We start from the raw sequence: 25,974 nt of genomic DNA, 5'->3' as shown, positions 1-25,974 counted from the left end.
ATGAAACCATTGTTTTCTGAAATTTCAATCATAACCGTTCTATTTCATCAGAAACTATCTTAAAACAGGGCTTTAATTGGAAAATACCGAACTTGTCCTTTAAAGTTAAACAAAGAATGTTTAACATTTGAATAAATTATTGACATTAGCCTTCCTGTTGCTTGAACAGTAGAGCAAGGCAATAGCAAGGTCATGGGTTCAATTCCCAGGGAAAGCTTTAATGGGATAGTTCACTCAAAATAAATAAATAAAATCAATTACTCAACCTCATGTCGTTCCAAACAAGTTAGACTTTCGTTCTTCTTTGTAACACAAATGAAGATATTTTATAAAATACACATTTATTTTTGGGTGAACTAACCTTTTAAGTGATTAAATATTTACCTAGAATGTGCAACAGTCATAATCTAATGCAATATGAGTGAAATAAAATGTTGAAAATTAAATTAAAGAGAAAATCTGTTTTAATGTCATGTTTAAACATAAGATACTTGTTGATGTTACATAAGAGGTTGATGATACGCATGTTGTGTGTGTGTTGTGTTTGTGTGCAGAGCACTTCACGTGTGTGGTGAAGGTGTTGTACAGTCTGCAGTTCACACAGGCTCTGGCCGCTCTGTCCATCAGATTCAGCCGTGAGGAGAGACTCGCCTGGAGCAACACAGGAGCTGCCAAGAAGGTGCGACCAATGAGCCTACCATCACAACCGTCTCAGCCAATTACCAAGCAAAAAGCTTTCTTAGGCATACGCCAGCCAATTGACTTTCATGATTGATTACCACGCCTACTGGTGTGCCCGTCAAACAAAATGACAGACCAAAAAAAAAAAAAGACTAATGCAGTTCATCATAGTTTATCATTGCACAAAAGTCTGAAAGTACAACCACTGTATCAGGTTGTATCAGGTTGAAACACTAAAATAACAGTAGAAGATGAGAAATTAGTGAAAAAACATACAATCCACACATAAGATGAAATCAACAGATGCACAAATATCTTGGATGAAGCCTATTTCCAAGAATGTGTTATTGGCCCTCAATCCTGTTTAAGGGGTGATGGCAATAATCTTCAGAAAACCCAGAGCGAGGAGCTACTACAGGAAATCCTTCAGATAAATCGCTCCCAGAGGTTCATTAGCACAGAAGAGATCATTAGCAATGGTTCTGCATTCCATTAAATGTCTATTTTTGGTGTAGAGGGGCTTTATGAGAAATAGATGGACTAAGGTTGTGATGACCAATAATGTTGTCTAGATAGTCAGCTCACTAGGTTTTGAAACACAGCTAATATACAGTATTTCAATCCAGTTAGTACAATGACAGTGATTCCAGTCTGGAGGGAGTAAAAAGCACTTTTTTCTTTGCTTTAGTTTATAATATTCCATGCTACTTCAATACACAGAACATGCCAAACTCTGACAAATCATGGGAGTCGCTGCTGGGTCACGTGATCTCCGAGCTGACGAAGGCCAAAGATGTGTACGACACCAACTCTGAGGAAGCATTCGTGGTGAGTCCTCTTCAACATCGTGAAAGGACCGTACAGCACTACAGTAAAAGTGACATGTGATGGCCAAGTACTCAGAATGTGTCCTCTGGACTTAACCCATCCAAGTTAGTGCGGGTTACAAGTCTGACTATACTACCATTATGACTGGATTTACAAAGCAAAATTATTGCACAAAAATGATCATTGAAGTCATTAACTTACAAATTCAGCATCAGTAGTAATGAGAATATGTAGTTCAGAGAACAGCAGGTTCAGATCATTTTTAGTGAAGAAAAGTGTGAACAAGTGTCCAAGGACCCATTGTGTCATGGGACAGTACATCTATTCACTTTCTTCTCTTGTTGTTTTGACAAGGCAGCATCATCACTCCAGTCTTCAGTGTCACATGATCCTTCAGAAATCATTCTAATATGCTGATTTAATGCTCAAGAAACATTTCTGATTATGATCAATGTTGAAAAGGGTTGTGCTGCTTTTGAAAACCAAAACATTGGAACAATAGTGTATCATCTATACATAGAATATTTATTTAGAAAACACAGTTTCATGAGAATTAGCCATAGAGGAGTAATTATCTATTATATAGGAATGTGCAGCTCACTGTTATTTTAGCCTAAAGCTTGCTCTTTCAAAGTCAAGTCAAGTCATCCTCATTTATATAGCGCTTTTAACAATGTAGATTGTTTCAAAGCAGCTTTACAGAGATAAACATATAATTTGTTAAACATATAATTTAAGGTAACAGAGATTGGTTTAATTTTATAGTGGTTCATGGAAAATGTTTTTTCCAGCTAAAGTTAGTTTTGATTAATTCACTTCCGTCTAAATGATCATTTGTTATTAAATTAGGAGCCGCTAAGACGACACCGTTCTCTCTAAACAGACTTTAAACGTGAACCTGTGATAGACGCTGATGGCGTTCACATGCGCATTAAGAATTGATTCTATAGTTATGTGCGTTTGAATATATGTGCGCAGGTTTGTAATTCTTACAAACCATGCCTAAACAAACTACTTGTCTTGTCTATAAATTTTGATGCAGAATTGTATTTTATCTTATCACTTTGGGTAGGTACGCGAACCAAAAAATTACACAATGCTTTATCTGTAGAGTGGTATAGGGATCCTCCATAGGGAGACGCTAGTTGGCACTTCAGCACTGCATTGTCATCAGGTCCAGGCAAAGTCCTTCGTCAGATCTGGAAACGGCCTGGATCCGGCAGGCTGCGGGAAAACCTCGGGATAAACAAAGACACTAAAATTAGCGTAGACGCCATACTTCTTATGATGTAACGAGTACATCAGGATTTAAGGGAAGTGTTCCCAGTTCCGGCTGACCTAATCTAAGCAGCCTAATATTGAATTATAGAAGTCTATAGAGTGTTATGTGAATGCTAGGTCAAAGAGATGTGTTTTTAGTCTAGCTTTGAACTGACAGACTGTGTCTGCTTCCTGGACAATATTAGGAAGATTGTTCCAAAGTTTTGGTGCTAAATAGGAAAAGGATCTACCGTCAGCAGTCGATTTAGATATTCTAGGTATTATCAACTGGCCGGAGTTTTGAGATCGCAATAGACGTGAAGGACTATAATGCGTTAAGAGCTGGCTCAAGTACTGGGGAGCTAAACCATTTAATGCTTTGTAAGTAATCAGCAATATTTTAAAATTTATACGATGTTTAATAGGGAGCCAATGCAGTGTTGACAGAGCCGGGCTAATATGGTCGTACTTCCTGGTTCTGGTAAGAACTCTAGCGGCTGCGTTTTGAACTAGCTGTAGTTTGTTTATTAAGCGTGCAGGGCAACCACCCAGTAGAGAATTACAATAATCTAGCCTTGATGTCATGAACGCATGAACTAGTTGTTCCGCATTTGTCAATGAGAGCATATGACGTAATTTAGATATATTTTTAAGATGGAAAAATGCGGTTTTACAGACACTAGACACAGGACTTTCAAATGAAAGATTGGTATCAGAGAGCACACCCAGGTTCCTAACTGACGACGAAGACTTAACAGAGCAGCCATCAAGTGTTAGACGGTACTCTAGGTTATTACGTGTGGAAGTTTTTTGTCCAATAATTAGAATCTCTGTTTTTTCAGAATTTAGTCATCCAATTTTTTATATCAACTATGCATTCCGATAATTTTGTGAATTGGTGAGTTTCGTTAGGTTTGGAAGAAATATAGAGCTGAGTATCATCAGCATAACAGTGAAAGCTAATTCCATGTTTCCTAATGATATCTCCTAAAGGTAGCATGTACAGAGTGAAAAGCAGCGGCCCGATAACTGAGCCTTGTGGTACGCCATACTGAACTTGTGATCTCTTCATTTACTGCTACAAACTGATAGCGGTCAGATAAATATGATTTAAACCATGCTAGTGCAATTCCACTAATGCCAACATAGTTTTCTAGTCTATTTAAGAGAATGTTGTGGTCAATGGTGTCAAATGCAGCACTAAGATCGAGTAGCACTAATAGAGAGATACAACCACGATCGGATGATAAGAGCAAATCATTTGTGACTCTAATGAGAGCTGTCTCAGTGCTATGGTGCGGTCTAAATCCTGAGTGGAAATCCTCGCAGATATCATTTCCTTCGAGAAAGGAACACAGTTGTGAGGATACTGCTTTTTCTAACATCTTTGATAGAAAAGGTAGATTTGAGATCGGCCTGTAATTGACTAATTCTGTAGGATCAAGTTGCGTTTTTTTAACAAGTGGTTTAATCATAGCCAGCTTAAAGGTTTTTGGTACGTATCCTAGAGACAAAGACGAATTAATGATGTTAAGAAGAGGATCTATGACTTCTGGAAGCATCTCTTTCAATAGTTTAGTCGGTATAGGGTCTAACATACATGTTGTCGATTTAGATGAATTAACGAGTTTGCAAAATTCTTCCTCTCCTTAATGTCAAAGCAAATCATCTCTGAGGAAGATCTTGTGCGTTATCACCAGGGAACAAGCTGTTATTAATGATGTCTTCTCTGTGTAGTTGAGCTCCAGTGTGTGGTCTCCTCAGTCCATTGAGTTCACCCTACAGCAGTTGTGTCTGCCCTTCCTGAGACTGTCCTGTTTACTGCAACACCACCTGTATGGAGACAGCTTACCCGGATGCCTGGTACACACTCACACATTTACATCACTCTCTAGATGGGGACATTACATAGACTATTACAGCTAGTTACTATAACCTAACTCTCACACCCTAAGAGGAAAACAAATATATTTATTTTAATATAATACTGTTTTTCAGATGAATCCCCAAATGGAAGTTTTGGGGATTTAGCTCACTTCCCAGAATATGGTTAAATAGCTTCTCACACACACACACGTTGGCTCTCATTGAGCACCGTTGATAGACTCACGGCTGCCTCTCGTCACAGGTGGATGAGGAGTTTTCTCTGCTGACCGCGTGTCTGAGTTTGACTAGTTCTGTTCAGTCCAGTGGATCCATGAGCAGCGCAGCGTGTCTGGACTGGAACTTCAATGCTTTCGACCTGATTAACCAGTGGTGTTCAGAGGTGGTCGCTCTGTCCAGTACACCCTCCCAGCAGTCTGTGGTCAGTATCTGTGTGTGTCTTGATTCTTTGTAACTCTGATTTATTTAATGTGTTGCTAACGTCAGTGTTTTAACCAATTGTTTTATTTTATTTTATTACTGTCAACCACTGTGACTTAACCAAGCGTAACCAGCTTCAATAACATCATCTTTGATATTCAAGATTGCTGAGCCGGGTTTTGAACCAATACGATTCAAATACAAATTAAAGGGGTCAATAATTGAGAAATCAAATTTGACTTGGTTTTTTTTTAAATATAAGAGGTCTTTGTACCATTATAACTTCCTGCAAGATCCATAGCTTTAATCATCCTCAGTATAAAAAAAGCGTTCAATTTAATCAAGCTTCCAAACAATTTTTAGTTTTCATATTGCGGGATCTGTGACATCACACTGGCAAAAGCATTTGCATATGCCTGCCTCCAGAGCAAGACACTGACGAATCGTTATACATCATCACAATATAGGCCCCGCCCACTGGCGTTCACTCGCTTAACGGCTGACACTTAAACAGCTGGTTTGTATCTCTGTACAGACTTTCAGAAGGAACCCAGTGTCAGAAACAAGTGGATGGTTTATTTTAGTGGCGTCCCGGATCACGTCAGAGGATTATATGTTTGTTCGGAGCATTTGACTGCAGGTTGTTTTGTAAATGAGGCACAGTGTAATAGAGAGTTCGCAAAGAAAGTTTTGTTGTAAGATGAAGCAGTATTGGATCTGTATCAAGCGGCAACATTCTAATCTGAAAAATGAAGCCTACCCGGAAGTGCGCAAAACTGCAATACATCGAAAATCCGCTTGGGGCAGGTCCCAAAAGGGAGCAAATGTCCATGGACCCCTATGCTAAAATGTCCGTTTTTACAGGTTGGTCCCATGGGCTTTTATTGTATTTTTCGATAGATTCCGAGTGCCTGACAACTGTGAGGGGGGTGAATTTTTTTCTAACTCGTTAGTTTAGATCGTATTTAGATATAAAATGTATGACAAATAAGGACGTGGTTAACTTTGATTGACCGCGTGATTGACAGCTGAGAACGGGCTGCGTCGAGAGGAATTCCTGAAATATGACGTCTCGGCCATGATCTGACACAACACATGGCCACACATACTCTGTATGTGGCGCCGCCCATACCCCCCCATAAACGGCTTCAAAACCGTTCTTCATAAAGTCTATGGGTTACGTCACAGGCGCTTTGTCCATATTTTTTACAGTCTATGATCTGTATTGGATCTGACAGCACAAACTGTAAGTAAATGATTCCATGCTTTATCTGTAAATGATGGTTTTATATTGATAATGTTTACAAAACACTTACTCGCGTGTAATAGTGAGTGGCCGTTGATACTGTTTCCTATGTAATGATGTTAGCCAATCATAAAGCCTTAAAGGAGCCACCCCTTAAAAAATGATATGAAAATAACAATTTTCCTATATATATATATTGTTTTATTGTGCAAAGATTTTTTAACATAAGTGAATCTCAAGGAACATATTAAAATAAAAAATCCATGTCATGGCCCCTTTTAACAGCATTGACAAAATGTCTTGTAGTGCGTCAGTTCTCACAGTCTTGAATAGTAAGAATAAAAACTTGACTAACGTTGGATGTTTTCCACTACAGTTCAAAAGTTTGGGGTCAGTAAGATTAACTATGGACACATTAAATTAAATATTTAAAAATCTTACTGACCACCTTTATAAACATAAAAAAATGTATATGTAATTAAATCATTTCTTAAATTTAAAGGGGTAAGTGAAGGGATCTTTTCAATGTTAAGATATTAATTAAACTAAAAAAAATTGTTACTGCCTATTTAAGTGAAACACCTCATCGTAGGGTGAGACTTGATTTTTCCCATTGTGAATTGAATGGATAATAGAAAGTGGGTTTTTGCAAACACAATGAAGGAACATATGATTGTAAGTTTGCAGTCAGTTGTGGATTGGAACTCCGTTGGACATTCTTATTGCCCACCCTGGTAATATTTTGATTAAAGAATAAAAGGGCACATGGTTTGTTTAAACAGAATAATATATAACACTGCAACATTCCATAAAAATGAATAGTGATTTCAGGATAACCTCAGTATGGAGGGAGAAATATAAGGTTTGCAGATTGACTCTCCTGAAAAGTGTAGATGGAAAACTGTGACTCTTGTCAAACATTGAGCATGGCCGACACATGCGACACTGATTCAACACTGGTCAAGATGTTACAAAGTGACACGAGTTTCTTTGACTGACGGTGGAAGTGAATTAAATCTGGTATTTTGAGTGATTTTTCTGGTCTCTCTTCAGTCTCTGTTGGTTCAGGATCCGCAGTGGGCCGCCCCTCGCCTCCTGCACCTCCCAGACAATTACAACACCATCTTCCAGTTCTACCACAGGAAGTCCTGCACCAGCTGCGGTAAAACCCCCAAAGACCCTGCGCTCTGCCTGGTGTGCGGCGCCTTCGTCTGTCTGAAGGGGCACTGCTGTAAACAGCAGGGCGTGTGTGAGTGTGTGCTGGTGAGTGAGGAGCAAACGCTGAAAGCTCGGTTTGAATGATCCAAACACTGATGATGCTGATTACAATTATATATATTTTTAATCCAAAGCACTCCCAGCACTGCGGAGCAGCGACTGGTATCTTCCTCCTGGTAAACGCCTCGGTCATCATCATCATCCGAGGGCACCGCTTCTGTCTGTGGGGGTCTGTGTATCTGGACGCTCATGGAGAGGAGGACCGAGACCTACGGTAAACCTCTCGCTGCTCTGATGGACACATATTTAGATTTCATTCTGAGGGTCTCAGTAGCAGGGGCTGCAATTTCATTTTCCATTAAGGGGCAATATCTGGCCCCTGGAATTGATTTCCAGGGGGGCGGGTTTGCATTATTTGTAAGGGCAATTTTAAGAATTAACATATTTATTTTATCTGTGTTGTCTTTCATGTCAAATACTAACATTTAACCAGTTACTTCAATCAAAATACTATAGGCTGTTAACAAAAAACTAAATAGGCTATAGGCTAAAATAGGCCATATACTATAGACTTATTTAACATCAACAAAAGCCATCTTTACACTGCAAAGGCAGAAAAGAAGTAGCATCTGAAATTTGTTTTGTTTACTTGTGTTTAATACTGTTCAAATGTGGCATAAATGTACATTACCTGTAAAAAGTTTGGAAACATTCGTATTTTTTGTATGTTTTTGATAAGTCTCTTCTGCTCACCAAGGCTGCATTTATTTAATCAAAAATACAGATAAAAGAGTAATATTGCAAAATTTTATTACAAACTAAAATAATTGTTTTCTATTTTCATACATATTAATGTGCATCATTATTTCAGTCTCACGTCATCCTTCAGAAATCATTCTAATATGCTGATTTGGTGCTCAAGATTTTTCTTTTTAATCATTATTAATGTTGAAAACAGTTGTGCTGCTTAATATTTTTGTGGAAGTGGTGATACCTTTTTTCAGGATTCTTAGATGATTAATAGAAAATTCAGTGAACAGCATTTATTATATAGAAATCTTTGGAACACTATAAACTCCTTTAATCACTGTTTTCAACATTGATAATTATAATAATACATGTTTCTTGTGCAGCAAATCAGCATGAATGATTTTTGAACAGTCATGTGACACTGAAGCTGAAAATTCAGCTTTACATCACATGAATAAATTTCATTTTTATTAAATAAGCAAACAATTATTTTAAATTGTAATGATATTTCAGAATATAACTTTTTTTGCTGTATCTTTGATTAAAGAGACTTATTCAAAAATATAAAAAAATTGTAATGTTTACAAACTTTTTACAGAACAATTGCATAATGTAAATGACCTACAAAATTTATATAGATTATAATATTAAAAAACAGGAACTCGTTACAGGATAGGGCTGTAATTTTATGACAAAAATCATTATTGATTATTTCTCTCAATGTTGTGATAATGATTATTAATATGAATAAAAAAGTTGCGAAGCGGTACATCATATTCTGGCTTGAAAGACAAAACAAGCCAAGAACTGTTTTTGAATTAGTTTATTGCTTTTATGCATTCAAAAACCAAAACTTTGCATTGTTTATTTTAGTAGCCTGAAAAACAAACCGGGAATAAATTATATTCATCTCATTATTAACATAAGAGCAGGCATGGCTATTATAACTTGATTGTGTTGAGGCTTCCGGTCTCATAACGGTCTCATACGCTTCATTATTTTAGCTGTACAAAAACTGTCCGTAATGCTACTTGATTTTGCAAACTATTGTTTGCTATTATATTATTTTAATTTATTATTGTAGGCATAAACACATTGGTTTGTAGTGCAAACTATTTTGCCATTTACTGCATTTTGTTATTTTTCCAGTTATTTACTATAGTGGCTAATGAATCGAAGTACCCACACAATCACAGAAAATCTCTGCATTGCCACATAAGGAAAATACAGAAAGCAAGCAAAGAACACTTAAAACTTGTCTATGAATTCAGTGCAAGTTTTCCAGTCTGATAAATGCGGTGTACCTCAAAGCTCTGTCCTTGGACCATCTTTGATTATATAATATGGTACTCTGGAGGGGGCATTATGTATTTATTTGAAAATGCATTCAACTGGATTATGTATCCTCGCAAAAATTCTTGTTCACTCAATCACTGAAGCAAAATGAATCTCTTATTTGTATTGCATCTGCTCTTTGTTGTTTATGATGAGAATATCCACAGAGAGTAGAATTTATTCAGATGACGTGCACTGAACAAATGAGAACGGCATTTTCAGATGCGATTAATCCGAATGCCTCTGATTGGCCATTAAATGCATAAGCTCAACAGAAACATGTAGTTTGTTATAATGCTGCAAAATGCTGCGTAAAAAACATGTACAAAGGAATCTGATGCAACGTGAGCAAATCTAAATGAAATGTCTCAAAGTAAAAAAAAAAATTGTTCTCAGCGATTGCTGTAAATATAATTAGTTTAATTGTTCAGGGGCATTTCTTTGCCCCAAGCCTCTGTTTATTTCTGGCCCAGCTCAAGTAGTCTTTTATTTGAATTTATAGCCCTGCCTAAGCCTTTTTTTGCATTTTGGAGTGTTCATGTCTTTTGTAGAGAAAACTGTTTACCTTTCCTGCTGTAACCTCTTGATCTTTTCTGTTCTGTAGTCGAGGAAAGCCTCTGTATTTATGCGAGGAGAGATACCGCGTTCTGGAGCAGCAGTGGGTGTCACACACCTTCGACCACATCAACAAGCGCTGGGGTCCCCACTACAATGGACTTTAACTGTACAGCCCACATCCTGGAGAGGACGGGTCACATGATGTCAGCGCAAGCCTCTATGTCATCCTCTGAGGATTTCTGTCGTGTAATGTAATGGAAACCTGCATTGAGTTGGCCACAGCCTGGGTTCATGTGAAGTTTAGTGTACAATCAAGCCTAATGACTAACAGCGTGTGCGTGCAAGTGTGTTTAAAAGTAATTTTTCGTGTGGATTTATAGGGGAGAATTTTTTTTGTCTCAGCAAGCTCACAGTGAAACCTAATTGAGTGAATCTGTGTCAATCCTGTTAGACGCACAAGTGGAAAAAAAGCTCCCGTTCTGTAATATTTGGAAAACTAAGATGAGAGATTCTTGGAAGAAAAACTATTCTGACCAACGTTGAAACAAATCATGTGCAGAAATCAGAATTAATATCAAAACCTTGAATGCTAAAGGTACCAAGACTCTCAACATATCCCCCCACCACCCAATGACCAGTGCGATGTGTGTAGTCATGTCATGCTATTTGAGTTTAAATGCATCTCATAAGAGTGACTGAGTTAAAAAGCCGTGTATGAGACAGAATATAAACAGATTAGAGCTAAAGCACGAGTTGTCTCCGAGTCAAGGTGTAGTTGCAGTCATCCTCAGGTATTTTATTTTGTTTGTTTTTTTTGTAGTAAACTATTTTAATATTTAAAAAGTGCTGCTATTCATTGTTAAAAAAAAATAACCTAAATTATACCTTTGTAAAAAATTTTTTTTTTTTTTTACAATTTTCATCTTTTTTCTTTTTCTTTTTTCTAAAGAAGGCTCTGTGTTTGATGGTGGTTGGCTGGTCTGTTGAGTTTATTATAGAAAAAAAAATCCCCTGTATCCTTGTACAGCATTTTTTGGCACATTATATGGCTGGAGACAGGACAGGTCTTTATGGTCTTTGGCTCTTTACCTTGCATAAAGGTTATACTTTTCTCACCCAAGGCCTTTTGAAAATAATAAATATAAGAAAAGAAAAAGTGGTAAAACTACTTAAAGTCTTTAAATATTATGCATTATAAAATGATTTCATAAGTATTGTTGTAATGCTTTAATTATGCCTTGTAATGCACCTTATAATACATTGTTTGTTCTCATCAATAATTGTAACCACAGTTGCAATACATTATAATACTTATCTATTCACTGTTACACCTTTAGAAAGTGTACACACATGCATTAAAACACGACAAACAAATGTCAGATATAACAATGAATTTGTAAATATTATAATGCATTTTAACTTTGTTTACAATTATTTATGAAAATATGAAACCCTAAATACTTACTTAAATACTAAAAGTAAATACTTTTATAATGCATTGTTTATAAAGACTTCAAGGTTTACCAAAATATTTTTTGCATTAAGAAAATTAAGCTTATGTAGATAGTTATTTTTTGCATAATTTTCGTCAGTCAAACATTTTTCATTAATGTAATGCATCTTAATGTTTTCCTTGTTTCTCAATGGTGTTTTGGCTTTATTGTAAAGAGTGGTCAGATGTGCTTGAATTGTCAGGAAAATAATGCAATGCAATTGCAATGCCAAAAAAACAAATACTGGTTCTAAAAAAAAAAAAGCTTAGTTTTTAATGCAAAATGTAATTTTTTATTAAGGGTGACCCCGCAAGGGGTTATTATATAGTGACCTGGGTATAGCCCTTACCTCACTATAGCCCAAAAATCTGACCACATACCCACAAAGTCAATTGTCACTCAAGGTCTTGATTGTCTTTCCTATATTCTAATTAAATGATAATGCCTAGACTGGTGTCAGATGGTCCATAGGGGGCAGTGTTGTCCAATACACTGAGCTCTGTTTCAAAGAGCCTCGTCACACAACTTAAATAGATGAGGTCATGTAGATGCTCAGACAGAGGGCTTGTGTCCTGCTGGGCTTATGTATCTACAGACTCAGTGATCAGTTGGCAACAAACCTCTAAAGTTAAGAAAGCTCTTAGTAATAATTTTTCTTGACTTCAAGTTTTGTAGCAACTGGCTGCCGGAGTCTAATTTCTCCTCCTCTAGGATTTTGCAAGTTGTGAAGGTTTGTTATTTTCTCATTTAAAGACAATATTTATGTATTATTGTGATATTATTTTGATGCACACACCACTCATATATTGAATTCCTGATCTAAAGTCTTTGAACTTGGCCAGATTGTGTGTATCTCCTTTGTGCAAAAAGAATCAGACCAAATAAAAAAAATAAAAAAAGATGTTTTAATGTTATCAAAAAGAAAGAGGATAAAAAAAAGTTATTTGGTGCTTTATACAAATAGACATTTAGCGAAGGCTAGTTTTCCAGGCTGATAAATGCGGTGTTCCTCAAAGCTCTGTCCTCGGACCATCTTTGATTGTGTAATCTGTTAATTTGGAAAGGGCATTATGTATGCACATGTTAATTATTTGAAAATGCGTTAAACTGGATCACATCAAATGTAATATTACAGCCCAGTCCAGTGATAGACATGTATGGTATGGCACACAGTTTCTTTTTTTCAAGCAGCTACTCTGTTAGCAGGTGATTTAGTTTGAGTACTTCCTCTTTTCATCCTTTCCCCCTTAAAAATTAAGATCACATTAACACAAAATGTTCAGATTTTAAACATAATAATTCGCCTTGTGAAAAGTAATTTCAAGAGCTCTCAATGTGGTGTCACAATCAAAATAATAACATCAGTGGAGCCCTTGTGAAAATAATATTTAGTGCAGTTACAGGGATGTGTAACGTCCAGCTATATCGAGGGTAATTTGCTTGCTTTGTTTCTTACTGAAGATAGTCAAGCACCCCCCAATACCCCACACATGTTCAGACACTCGCGTACCAGAAAAAAGCATGTTTGGTTTGTATTGATCAGTTTGATTGGTAGGTGTTGATTATTATTACTGCCATCATGTCATGCTGGATGGAGGATGTTTTCAGTGCACTTGAAGTTAGCTTCTTTTCATTTTTTTTGTCTTGATTTCTTGCATGCTGCTGTTTTTTTTCCCCCTTTGAGAGTTCTTATTTCTCTCCTTCCCCACTTTGTATAGACAGACAGTTGTGCTAAGTGTGATGGGTGAATAATGCTGGTGTGTTCTCCTGCTGTGAATGCTTGTCAGGCAGGCAGTAATACAGTACATTACTGTAGGTGCTGATTCAGACTTTATGATGTCATCTCTGAAAGGGTGACTTTTAATGACATTTAATGCAAAATGTAACATATGTGAATAAAATATACAGATGCTCTGAAATGCCTTTGTTTTTGTTTTTTGTCAAGCATTATAATCCAAAAATTGTTACGTTTGTACTATCCACATGTTAAAATCTCTGCTCGCACCACCTGGCTATGCAAAGAATGTTCATATATACGATGGTATGTCAGAATACTCGATTCTGATTTGCTAGAATGTGTTCGTTCAGACATTTAAGGCACAGGTAGTTCCAGTCGGTTTAATCACTGTTCTATATTAAAGGGATAGATCACCCAAAAATGAAAATTAGCCCATGATTTTCTCACCCTGAAGCCATCCTAGGTGTGTATATGACATTTGGACGAATACAATCGGAGTTATATAAAAAAAAATGTCCTGGCTCTTCCAAGCTTGATAATGCCAGTGAATGGCTGTCTGGCTTTGGAAGTACATCAATCTATTCATGATTAAAGTGATCGACACGGCTCTGCGGGGGTTAATAAAGGCCTTCTGAAGTGAAGCGAAGAAAAATATACATATTTAAAACTTTATCGACTAAAATAACTTGCTCGACTAAAATATCGCATTGACTAAAATAAACATATCGATTTACGCTAAAAGAGTAACCCTTGAACTTGACGCACAAAGTAATGACGACAATTGACGCCTCTCGCGGCTCAAACAAAGGCCCTGTCCCAAATGGCACCCTAAGCACTCGCAGTCTTCCTTTGAGTCCGCACTTTCGTGATGTAACGCCGCTTTGACTGTCGGGAAGAAGTCTGCTGCAGAGCTCGCATCAGTGCGGGCTCGGCAAAGTGCGCATCGAGGGTGCAAATCGACCGCAGAGGGGATGCTCGCGAGCACCCTTCTGAGACCTAAAATGACAAATGGGACACCCTACGGTCTCACGGACTTAACAGCACTTGCATGCGGCAGCCATTCTAAGTCCACAAGACGAAAGTGCATATGAAGTGTGCCTTTTGGGACAGGGCTGGGCAACCACGTTCGTCATTACGTTGTGCGTCAAGTTCAAGGCTTACTCTTTTGCCATAAATCGATGCGTACGGCGGTCTTTTCTTACACAAACGCATCGCTTCACTTCAGAAGCCCTTTATTAATGCCCGGAGACGAAATGGATAATTTTCATTTTTGGTTGAACTATCCCTTTAATGCACTGCTGTACTGAGGCACACAACCACATACATGCACCAAAGTCCCTTATAGTCTTTGCATGCGCACAGAAACTTGTCAAAGCTGGCCATGACTTTTATTAATAAATTAGCTTTGCTACTGAATCACTACGTTCTATTGCTCGGCAACTAGGTGGTAACGTCACTGTTTTTGAAGTAATTAAACTCACACCTGCTTCAAGAGAGATCCTGCAACAGTTCACAGACTCAGGTAATTCACAACCGCCATATCTCTCCCTTTTTTACACTGGCATATAGCCTGACAACATATCTCATCTGACAGTTTTTAGGCTGCACCACTTCAACTGTCGGATTGAGATGGCCAAGAAAATTAAAGGAGACAGGATTTACTGTTAACAGATGACATGTGCCAACAAGTTTTAGGGTGAAATAGTTCATGGTAAGATATAGTTTAGTTAAAGGGATAGTTCATTCAAAAATGAAAATTCTGTCATCATTTACTCACTCTCATGTCATATATATAAATATAAATAAAACTTCAAAAGTCTTTTTGATGAAATCTGAGACATTTCTGTCGTATTGTGAAATGCAAACAATAAATGTGGTGTTACGTCCCTAAAACGGCTCAGGGAATGAGGGGACACAACATAAAGTTTTTTTTTTTTTTTTTGTATTCCCAGACTAGTTATCCCTGTTAACCCAATTAAGATGCTGGAGCAACAATACACAAAAGACATAAGGAGGTTTAAATCAAGTAATGAATATATTTATTCATTGCAACCACGTGCACAAAGGAGAGAGAGACAAAAAGAATCCAAATACCGTACCCAGGGAGTAGGAATCTGAACGGGGCTTAAAGCAAAAATAATATTGTAACATTAGAAAAAGTCCACTTACTGCACATGCTTCAGCCACTTGCTTGGGAACACATAAAAGTGTTGGTGTATTGTTTAATACTGCTCAAAAGAGGAAAACACAATTTCATTACAATGAAGTACACTGGGGGGAAATGTGATCAATAACTCATGGCAACATTTTTTTTTTTACATTAACTATGTAGTTTCACAGTCACACATGTAGACTTTCACAAGTCAAAGCAATTCTACTCAAGGTTTAACAGCTGATATGACTGGACAGCCATTTGGATTATAGGCCTACTTGATTTAATGCAGCAACAAATTATTTTACAGTGTACTAGGATCCTTTAAAGTTCATTTACCAGCAGTGAAGGTGTTCTGCTCCTGGCCTCTGGCTGTGGGTCTGAGGAAGAGCTGAACCCAGGGATGCCCTCCACAAGGTTCACACTCAACCCAAGGGTCAGCTCTTCTGCCTGGGTATAATGTGGGGGTGCGGGACCACCACCTGTTTGTTTTTCTTTCTTTTTTTTCTCAGCCTTTTTCTTGGTTGCTTTTATAAACAGGCAAAGATTTATTAACAGTGCCTTTTTAAAAGAGATTAGTTAGTACAAATTACTATTATGCAGAATATTCTAGTACTTCACTTTTACTTGTTCCCATGTTCTAGTAGTGGGTGGTGACTCTGACATTACAATGAACAAAGTTATTAATTATTTAGAAATTATTAAAATATCAAAATATATATTTTAATAAGTGATAAAAACACTTAATTTGTCTTCTACGTTTTGCCAGCCCTCTCTCTTGGCTTTTAACTCAATCCAGCTATACTAATCATAACCGGTAGGAGTGTTCGAAGAACCTAATTAGCCGCATAATGATGAGCACGATGATATTATCTTGGATGTCTCGTTTGATCTCGGATGTTTTAAGCAAAGTACGAAGAACAGGCCCCTACTCTACATAAAAACTCAAAACATACAAAAGTAGCACCCGCTCCTTACCTGGTGTAATAACAGCGTGCTTCCCTAGATGTTGCATGAATGGAAGTCATGTGACATGCTTGCCTGATTACTACTCCCTGGCCGGATGTAAAACATTATAAAAGCGACCAAAAGAAAACATAAGAACTCACGTTCTTATCGTAATCCAAAATAAACATGAACAAACTGTTTAACCCCAAACTATAAACCTTCAGTAACAAAAACGAAACACAAAAAAAAAAAACAAGGCACGCCAACATCACGGCGTGACCCGAAAGAAAAGCAACAGCTCCCTCCTTCTCGCTCTCTCTCCCGCTTCCGGTCTACGTCAGTGTCTTATAGCAAGGACGCCCATTCCGGTTCGTGGCGCAATGATGACGAACAGCCAACAGCACCGCCCTGAGAGATGATAGCAGAGAAAGTGAAAGCAAAGACAACAACAAAAGAACAACATATCCTCGGAGCACGTAACATCCCCACCCTAAAAAAAAAAAAATTATACAACATTATGTTAGTCACAAATTCCACAAGGGGAGAAAGACAGATAAAACAAAAAAAACCTCAGACAATGGACAATATTCATACACCCTGATTAACGCCTCAAACTCTTGAAAGCGCATCGGCTACTACGTTCTCCGAGCCTCTTATGCCGGATTTCGATGTTGTAATTTTGGACAATTAAAGCCCACCTCATTAACCTTTGATTCTGGTTATACATTCGGCACAAAAAGGTTAGGAGATTATAATCGGTGTAAACAATCACTGGATATGCCGTAGATCCAACATACACTTCAAAATTCTGGAGTGCCAATAGCAAAGCTAACGCCTCCTTCTCAAATGGTTGAATAGTTGATTTGGTGCTTATTGAATTTCTTGGAAAAGTAACAAATGGGATGATTCAATCCATCTCCACTCTCCTGAAGAAGCACTGCACCCGTACCATACGCACTCGCGTCAACCTCAAGCTTGAACGGCACCGTGAAATTAGGCGCGGACAACACCGGCGCACTACACAACAATCCCTTAATATTCTCAAAAGCTTGTTGACTTTCCAAAGACCAACTGAAAGTTTTTAAAGGACTAAGCAGATCTGTTAAAGGAAGAGCCACAGTGGAGAAATTCTTACAGAAAGTTCTGTAGTACCCTGCCATCCCGAGAAAACGTCGCAATTCACGTCTGGTCGAAGATGCGGGAAACTCAAGAATGGCTAGAATTTTAGCTTCCACCAGACAAACTTGACCTTGAGCTACCTGCCTTCCCAAATATCTGACAGTGGCCTTGCCAAATTCACACTTGGCCAAATTCAAGGTCAATGAAGCTTTTTCAAGGCGTGGGAACACTGTTCCCAACAAGGATAAATGTTCAGACCAACTAGTCGAATACACCATCAAGTCATCTAAGTAAGCACTGCAGTTCGAAACGCCAGCAAGTACAGTATTTACTAATCTTTGAAAAGGTTTCCGGGCCATTTCGTAACCCGAATGCCATAACCCGGTACTGCATGAATGAATCAGGTGTCACGAAGGCAGAAATCTCTGAAGCTCCAGGGGTTAATTGATCACTGCGTAACATCAAACCATCCTCATCGATCGATATTCCAGCAGATGACGCTTCTACATGAGAATTCACAGCCACGGAGAGATAGGGGCCCTGCAGTCTCATCCGTAGGTGATTTTAATACATCATCTCTAAAATATTACGCTTTCAACATGTTAATATGACAGACTCTTCGCTGTCGCTTCCTGTCAGGTGTTCTAACAACATAGTCAGTTTCACTTCTTTTATCCACGATTTCATACGGTCCAGCAAAGCGTGCTGACAATGCAGACCCTGGTATAGGTAACAACACCAACACTTGGTCTCCAACGGCAAATGAACAAAGAATTGTTTTTTTATCAAACTGTTTCTTCATATCACTCTGAGCGTGAGATAAAAAATCTTTCGCCAAGTCACAGGCGCTCTGCACACGTTCCCGGAGTCTGCAAACATAATCCAACACATTAACCTTCGGGCTCAAGTCATTACTAATGCCAAGCATTTGTTCCTTAAGCACCTTCAAAGGTCCCCTAACAGAATGTCCGAAGACCAGGTCAGCTCGACTAAACCTTAATGACTCCTGTATAGTCTCCCGTATAGCGAATAAAACGAAAGGAAGTCCCTCGTCCCATTCATTACCTGTGTCCACACAGTACTTTTTCAACATTGATTTCAGCGTTTGGTGAAATCTTTCCAGGGCTCCCTGACTTTCAGGGTGATACGGACTTGACACACGATGTTTTATATTGAGCGAGCCCAACACCTGTTTAAACACTCTGGAAAGGAAATTCGTTCCCTGATCAGTCTGTACGAACTTCGGCAGTCCAAAAGTAGAAAAGAACTTAATAAGGGACTTAATTACAGCTTTAGCAGTAATGGTACGTAACGGAATAGCCTCTGGATATCGAGTAGCAGAACACATGATCGTGAGAACATACTGATTACCCGATTTCGTCTTAGGAAGCGGTCCCACACAATCCACGATTACATTCTCAAACGGCTCACCTAGTTCTGGGATAGGCACCAGTGGAGCCGGGGGAATAACTTGAGTCGGCTCTCCCATATATTTTGACGCGTGTGACATGTACGACAAAAATTTGCTACATCTTTCTTAAGTCCAGGCCAGAAAAAATGTCGCAAAACACGGTCATACGTTTTAGTGACCCCCAGATGTCCAGAAAAACGTGATCATGCACCAGGGAAAGTACGGGAGGGCGGTATTTGGAAGGAATCACTACTTGATATACTAATACACCCTCCTCACTCGCAGTGGTTGTCGGCTGCCATTTACGCAACAACAGACCATCATCGATGATATACGAGACTCTCTTGTCTTTCCCATCTCTTGCTGCAACGAAACACTTCGACAAAGTTTCATCCATCTTCTGGGCTTCCACAATTTCCTCACGAGTAACTGATAAGGGCAGAACGACATTACCGACCTTTGTAATTTCTGTAACTTTACACTGTGTGCAACAGCTTCACCAGACTCAGACACACACAAAAAGGTATCCTCCAACACAACCTCCTCATCTTTTTTTTTTAACCTGCGCACGAGTGAGAACACATGCAGGAAAAAGATCAGGGTATGTCTGGGCTAATTCCTCTGATTCTGGAGTCAACACAGGGCTGTCAACTACTTCTAGTGCAGGTAACACTCTCCCCCCAGCCAAGTCATTTCCTAAAATAAATGACACCCCTGGAACTGGCAACGCAGAACGCACCCCCACATTGACAAATCCCGTGACTAATTCAGACCTCACATATATACGATGCAAAGGCACCTTCACCACTTCCATACAGAACCCCTGAACTAATATGTTAGATCCCAAATGTGACTGATCAGAAAAGGGCAAGGCATCAGCACATATAAACGAATAAGCAGCCCCTGTATCACGCAAAATATATATTTCCACCTGCTCCTCAAGTTTACCACTAAACGATACAAACCCTTTCAATAAGAAAGGCTTGTATATACCATCAGGTGACACTTTTGTGGAATCCTCAGGAACCATGTTCACAAAAGCAACAGGCTTCTGCTGTGAACCATTCTGCGGTTTGCGTTTCAGCACTAGACAATCTGCAATAACGTGACCAGTCTTATGGCAATAAAAGCACTCACGTCTCTCTTTCGATTGTTCACCCGCCACCTTCGTCTGTTCGTTAGCAGATCTCCCCTGAAACAACTGAGGCTGAGCTGCACCCACAGTCGGGTTTCTATCCGGGCGCGCACTAAAAAACACATTCTTATGTGTGAGCGCAAACTCACGGCTGCCGTGGCAAGATCAGTGACTTTTTGCTCATTCAAATACAGAACAACGCGTTCTGGCAGACATTTCTTAAAATCCTCAAGCAACATTAATTCTCGGAGGGATGCAAAATCAGTTACTTTAATTGATACACACCATTTATCAAACAATACCCCTTTCTCGCGCACAAATTCAACAAACGTCTGATTCCCACTCTTCCTGTGGTATCTAAACATTTGCCGGTAAGCCTTCGTGACTAACTCAAACGAACGAAGGATAGCTATCTTGACAGTCTCGTACTGTAAACTATCCGCTAACAAAAGTGCAGAAAAAACTTCCAAAGCTTTCCCTGACAACCGGCACTGCAACAATAATGCCCAAACATCTTTTGGCCATCCTAACAAAACCGCTATCCGTTCAAAAGCTCCAAAATAGCTATCTACTTCCGACTCTCTGAACAAGGGCACCAAGGGAAGATTCTTACTGACATCAAATAGAACCGAGGCTATAGAACCGCGAACTATATTATCTTTATTCCCCAAGTCAGAAGTGATTGGACCAGCAGTGACAGGGGCGAGCGTCCTCCCCTCTATCTCTAACTTGCGCAAGTTCACTTCCTTCTCAGCATCTATTTCTAACCTACTGATTTTATACTTCAGATTAAATTCAGCCTGACGCACTTGCGCTCTCTCCTCCGCTTCCATACGGAGTCGGGTGAGACGAACTTTCAGTTTCGAATCCCCTAACGATCCTGGCGTAGTATGAGAAAACGGCTCGAAGTGTGGCAAAGCTGCGCGGGCTTCGACCCCGGTCTCCGCCCCAGCAAGTTCCACGACCTCCCCAGCCTTTATACCTTGCGCACCATCGATGATTTTACCTGCTTCTCCCTCCATCTCCGATAACACCAAAATATCCAATTCCACTAATCGATGCAACAACAAATCTTTAATTTCCCTTTTTAGTAATTGTTGTCTAACCGAAATTCGAAAATGGTCAGCTATAACGATCAATTCATCCTTTCGACATCTCTCAAATGCCTCAAATGAAGGATTCTCAATAAACTCCTGCGCGTGCGTTGTCATAACGAAATCTACGAACGAACTTCGGGCTACCCACTAAATGATGTCAACAAATGTACCAACAAATGTACTACACCCTTCAATCCCCTAAGTAGCTTTACCCAACAACTTGAACCAGCACCCCAACAAGGTCTCTAGGCTTTAAGGAACGGACGAGCCCCCAATTTATGTTACGTCCCTAAAACGGCTCAGGGAATGAGGGGACACAACATAAAGTACATTATTTTTGTATTCCCAGATTAGTTATCCCTGTTAACGCAATTAAGACGCTGGAGCAACAAGACACGAAGACATAAGGATGTTTAAATCAAGTAAATTAATATATTTATTCATTGCAACCACGTGCACAAAGCAGAGAGAGACAAAAAGAATCCTAATAACGTCCCCAGGAAGTAGGAATCTGAATGGGGCTTAAAGCAAAAAAAAAAAAGCAAAACAAAACCCACATTCTAACTACATTCCCATTCCCACTATATTACGACATCAAAGAAAGAAACAAAACGAAACGAAAAGCAACAGCTCCCTCCCTCTCGCTCTTTCTCCCGCCCATTCCGGTTAGTGTCACAATGATGACGAACAGCCAACATCACCGCCCTAAGAGATGATAGCAGAGAAAGTGAAAGCAAAGACAACAACAAAAGAACAACATACCCTCGGATCACGTAACATGTGGTTTTATTGCTTTTTAATTTGTTGTGACAGATTGGTGTATAGCACCTCAGTTCAAGCTGCACATAAACCGATCATCTCTTCCTCTTCTTTACTACTAGTTAGTTACAGCACAAAATATACATGAATAAACATCAGAAGCTATGTTAATGGAAACCATACAACTTACTGAATATATATATATATCTCAAGTAATTGATTAATTTCAACCTTGGAAAGATGTCAATAAAACAGCTTGTAAACAATATATCACATAGCATCACATTTTCCTCAGAAAAAGCCATTCAATTACCATAAACTCCATAGTTAGCTGAAAAAATTAACTTTAGATAGGAGCATTTTTGTACAAAAAAGCATGACATTACATATGCTTATTTTTACTCCTATTAAAAAGATATTTTAGAACATTGTTATTATAAAAACTTCACAAAATGCAATTGTTTACATATTAAAGTTGTTAATTTTAACCTTTAATGTTATAGTAATGTACCAGCTGACTGGGTTCCCTGTGTTGTGTACAGTATTAGTTGTGAGATTTTTCTTTCTTTGAGAAAAATATACGTGTACTGTACTATCTGTTATATCCAAATGAATCAAACTAAATCTATATTGTAATCAAATTGCAAGCTTAGCAATCGAATCGGGAAATTTATGTCAATACCCATCCTTAATAAAACCACAGTACCAGTAATTGTAGCAGTTGGACTATTGATGATTTCAGATGACAGAAAACCTGAAAATTGGTCTTTTGAGTTGGCTCAAAGTTTATTAAAAAGACATGTTCTAAAGCTGAAGTGATTTCCTTGTTTTATTAATTCATTAGAATATGTATAACTCGATATTTTTAACTAATTGCAAAGGCTGAATAATCGACCAAAGCCTACTGATTAATCTGTGAAATATGATCCTTTATTGGTGATGACAGGCCTTTTTTTTAAGTATTGAGTTTCAACTTACTCTAATATCTAATGATACAAAAAAAAAAGTTCAGATTTCGACATATCTGACTAAGATGCTATTTTATAGATAGTGGAACATATTTAGACAGGTTGTTAGCAATCCTACATAGGTTAGACCGTCCCATTTATTGCTTAAACCTTTGTGGATTTTTGTCTTGCACCGGTTGAAGAATTTCACCTCTAGCGGCACAATATGAATGCATACCTATCAATTATGGCCCCAGGTTCCAGAAACCCACAAAATAAAACCAGAGTCATATTCCATTATTCCTAGCTGTCGTGTTCAGCGGCGACAGGCGGCCTGCTCGAGTGTCTGCTTGAACACTCATATGTTCAAAATGTGAACCAAACTAAAGTAAAACCAAAGTAAAAGCACCAAAGTATGAGCGTTTTAACTGCAGCAACTTTAGTATACGCTATTGGAGTTAAAATTACCCTGGCTGCTGCCACAAGACTCTAACGGGTCCTCACCCATGGGTTTAGGATACGCTCATTCCAAGTACAGGGCCTCGAAAGAGACCTGTATTGTTATTTTTTGTCACTACCTCTCTGTGTTGGAAAGGGTTATTTCCGCGCCTGCTGCCTTCCTTGCATGTGGGAGCCGTTTCTCAGGCTCACTCTCCAGAATGGAACCCTGATTCCCCGTTAGCCGTGGTCACCATGGTACATGCTGAAAGTTGATAAGGCAGACATGTCATCTATCTAGTTATCTAGGTTATCTAGTTATCTAGGTTATCTAGTCACCAAAGTGGCCAGAGCCATCCTGGATGGGTTTTGGATCTGATAAATGCACTCGTCCCTGACCTAAGGTGGTCGTGTAGGCCCTCGTTTGCATGTATTAGCTCTGGAATTCGAGTTGGAATGACCAAAAGAACCATAACCATTCGTGCGCACATAGACATGCATGGCTTAATCTTTGATACAAGCATATGCTACTGGCAGGATCAAACAGTTAGCCCCTGGGACGGAGAACTTCCTTCTCACGGGTCTTGCACCGCTCGTGACATTTACTCACCTCATTTGCACAAAATCAGATATTCCTCAACATAAATAAATACAGTGAATGCAAATATTCACAATGCATCCAAGTACAGAAACGCGATGCAAATAGAACAAAGATCAACTGTTTGACAACACATATGCTGCAAATGCTCACAACCAAGTGTGTTGCTTATCCAGATTTTATCCAGATGGGTTTTTGAAAGTCTGGACAAAAAAATAAAAATAAATAAAATCGTAGTTTTTCCATTCTGATTCAAACCATATTTGGAGGTGGTTTGAAATGCGAATCCAATCAGATTTTTACAGATGTGTTCCAAGCGTTTCGGGTTTTTGAATCAATAAACCAATTGTTTCGCAAAATGATTCACTATTTCAAAGCACTCGAAACGCCATACGCTGGAGACAGCTGGCCAGAATGGTGTATACAACAAAAATATTCATTAAAAATGACTTTTACAAAACCAATTGATTTTTTATTTATTTAAGGAGATATCTATGACAAAAATTTCATTTTTGGGTGAACTATCCCTTTAAGGCTAACATGTTCATTAAAAGCCAAAAAAAGTAACATATTGATTTCATGGTGACTTTAAAATACCATAATTGGGGCACTTTAAAATTTCTCATGTGCAAGTGTAGCAGAAGTTAATTTTGCTGATGTTTCGTAACTGACTGCATCATATTAATGAGAGTCTTGTCTTTTCTCATGAGGGTTAATTGTGGCGACTAGAGACTCGGGTTTATCTAGGCCGAGAGAGAACATAATGACCTTTTCTGTACCAATTAGTTACAGCAGATAATATGAACTCTGTGACAGTTTGTTTTCTGGTTTATTGTTTGCAAAAGCTAAACAAATTTCTCTTATGTGTCATAACTGATCACACATTCAAAATAGCAGTAGATTCACTGCATTAGTTTCACACTTTGCTAAATGTCTATCATACAGTTGTCTAATGGCTCAATCTTCAATTATGTCGTGCTGCGGCCCAGAAACCAAACCCCTGTAAACATGTTTGTGCTCTGAATGGATAGTGGGTTGGCAACACAATAGCTGCCTGGATGACACACTGACCAATACACAGCCTACATTTTGCATGACATCATGGCGTATTACTTTGGCAAACTGGATTTGTTTGGACTGGCAGTTTCTGTTTATGCAGGTTTTATACAAAAATGCTTTCTGATGGATGCATAATATGTTGATCCCGCATCTGCAGTAGGTATCAGTATTATCTGAAGTAGGTTATTATTATTATTAGGACCATTGGGTTGGTTTTGCTTTTTGACCTTAATTTCATGACAATTAAGATTCCAGGTTCTGCACATTTAAAATGCTTTTTGCATTTTTTGTAATAAATCATCATGCAGCTTTTTGTAAGTATAGAGTGTGTATTATATTGCACCGTGCTTGAGCTGTCAGGTGTGCGCTGGGATTGGTCATGTGTGCACTTCCTCTCTGAAACGCTCACACAGGAACTTATCGAATTCTAGTGAATTATTAACCTCAGGAGAGCTAGGAAGGTTTGTAAATCACATCGGATATGTCAGAAACCAGCCATGGCAGGTAGGTCTTCTCTAAATGATTGTTTTAGCTGGTCAAAAAATAATTTGAATGGAAAGACAAATCCATTAGTGCAGTACAAGGCCACAAAGTGATAGAGATATGAATGTAGGTGATGTGCTGAGAGATCCAGTGAGCTGGGATGGGTTATTTGAGAGTCTACAGAACAGCATCTAGAAAACCTGAGCTAGTGTACACTGAACATACGCTTTTGTTGAGTCTAATTATTCAATGTCCTTACAGGAAATGCCAATGGAAGATCCGATGTGGTCCAAAGCAGGTAAGAAAAAAAAAATGCATCGTCTTAAGCATCTTAGAGGAAGAGTTTTTATTGAATTCATATGACTTAAGACAGCTTTAAGGGACAACTCATAATATTGCTTCATATTTTTGTATATA

The 25,974-nt window shown here is 38.5% G+C and overlaps 2 protein-coding genes across 9 annotated transcripts in view; both read left to right on the top strand.

The window, feature by feature from the left end:
- ubr3 (ubiquitin protein ligase E3 component n-recognin 3) overlaps nucleotides 1–13,592 on the top strand; it is an 81,718-nt gene extending 68,126 nt beyond the window's left edge. For 4 of the 6 annotated variants that reach the window (XM_077215134.1, XM_077215138.1, XM_077215135.1 and 1 more), the window contains 7 exons: nucleotides 555–679; nucleotides 1,402–1,509; nucleotides 4,507–4,632; nucleotides 4,898–5,074; nucleotides 7,373–7,582; nucleotides 7,672–7,811; nucleotides 10,227–13,592. In XM_077215134.1, coding sequence (XP_077071249.1) covers nucleotides 555–679; nucleotides 1,402–1,509; nucleotides 4,507–4,632; nucleotides 4,898–5,074; nucleotides 7,373–7,582; nucleotides 7,672–7,811; nucleotides 10,227–10,344 — 1,004 coding nt within the window. In that variant the 3' untranslated portion in view covers nucleotides 10,345–13,592. Of the gene's footprint in view, nucleotides 1–554; nucleotides 680–1,401; nucleotides 1,510–4,506; nucleotides 4,633–4,767; nucleotides 5,075–7,372; nucleotides 7,583–7,671; nucleotides 7,812–10,226 lie in introns of those variants that run through there. The other 2 variants (XR_013197052.1, XM_077215139.1) reach the window with 2 other exon arrangements.
- An 11,936-nt stretch (nucleotides 13,593–25,528) lies between these two features.
- Nucleotides 25,529–25,974, top strand: part of myo3b (myosin IIIB) — a 198,974-nt gene continuing 198,528 nt past the window's right edge. For 2 of the 3 annotated variants that reach the window (XM_077217025.1, XM_077217021.1), the window contains exons 1-2: nucleotides 25,558–25,578; nucleotides 25,819–25,855. In XM_077217025.1, the coding sequence (XP_077073140.1) occupies nucleotides 25,572–25,578; nucleotides 25,819–25,855 (44 nt within the window). In that variant the 5' untranslated portion in view covers nucleotides 25,558–25,571. Of the gene's footprint in view, nucleotides 25,579–25,818; nucleotides 25,856–25,974 lie in introns of all 3 variants that reach the window. The other variant, XM_077217020.1, reaches the window with a different exon arrangement.

The sequence above is a fragment of the Siphateles boraxobius genome, unplaced genomic scaffold (assembly GCF_051911475.1).
Source record: "Siphateles boraxobius isolate OS27281-9 unplaced genomic scaffold, OSU_SipBor_1 7, whole genome shotgun sequence".
Taxonomy (NCBI): Eukaryota; Metazoa; Chordata; class Actinopteri; order Cypriniformes; family Leuciscidae; genus Siphateles; species Siphateles boraxobius.
Note: the sequence above shows the minus strand (reverse complement) of the source record. Positions and strands in the feature narration are given on the sequence as shown.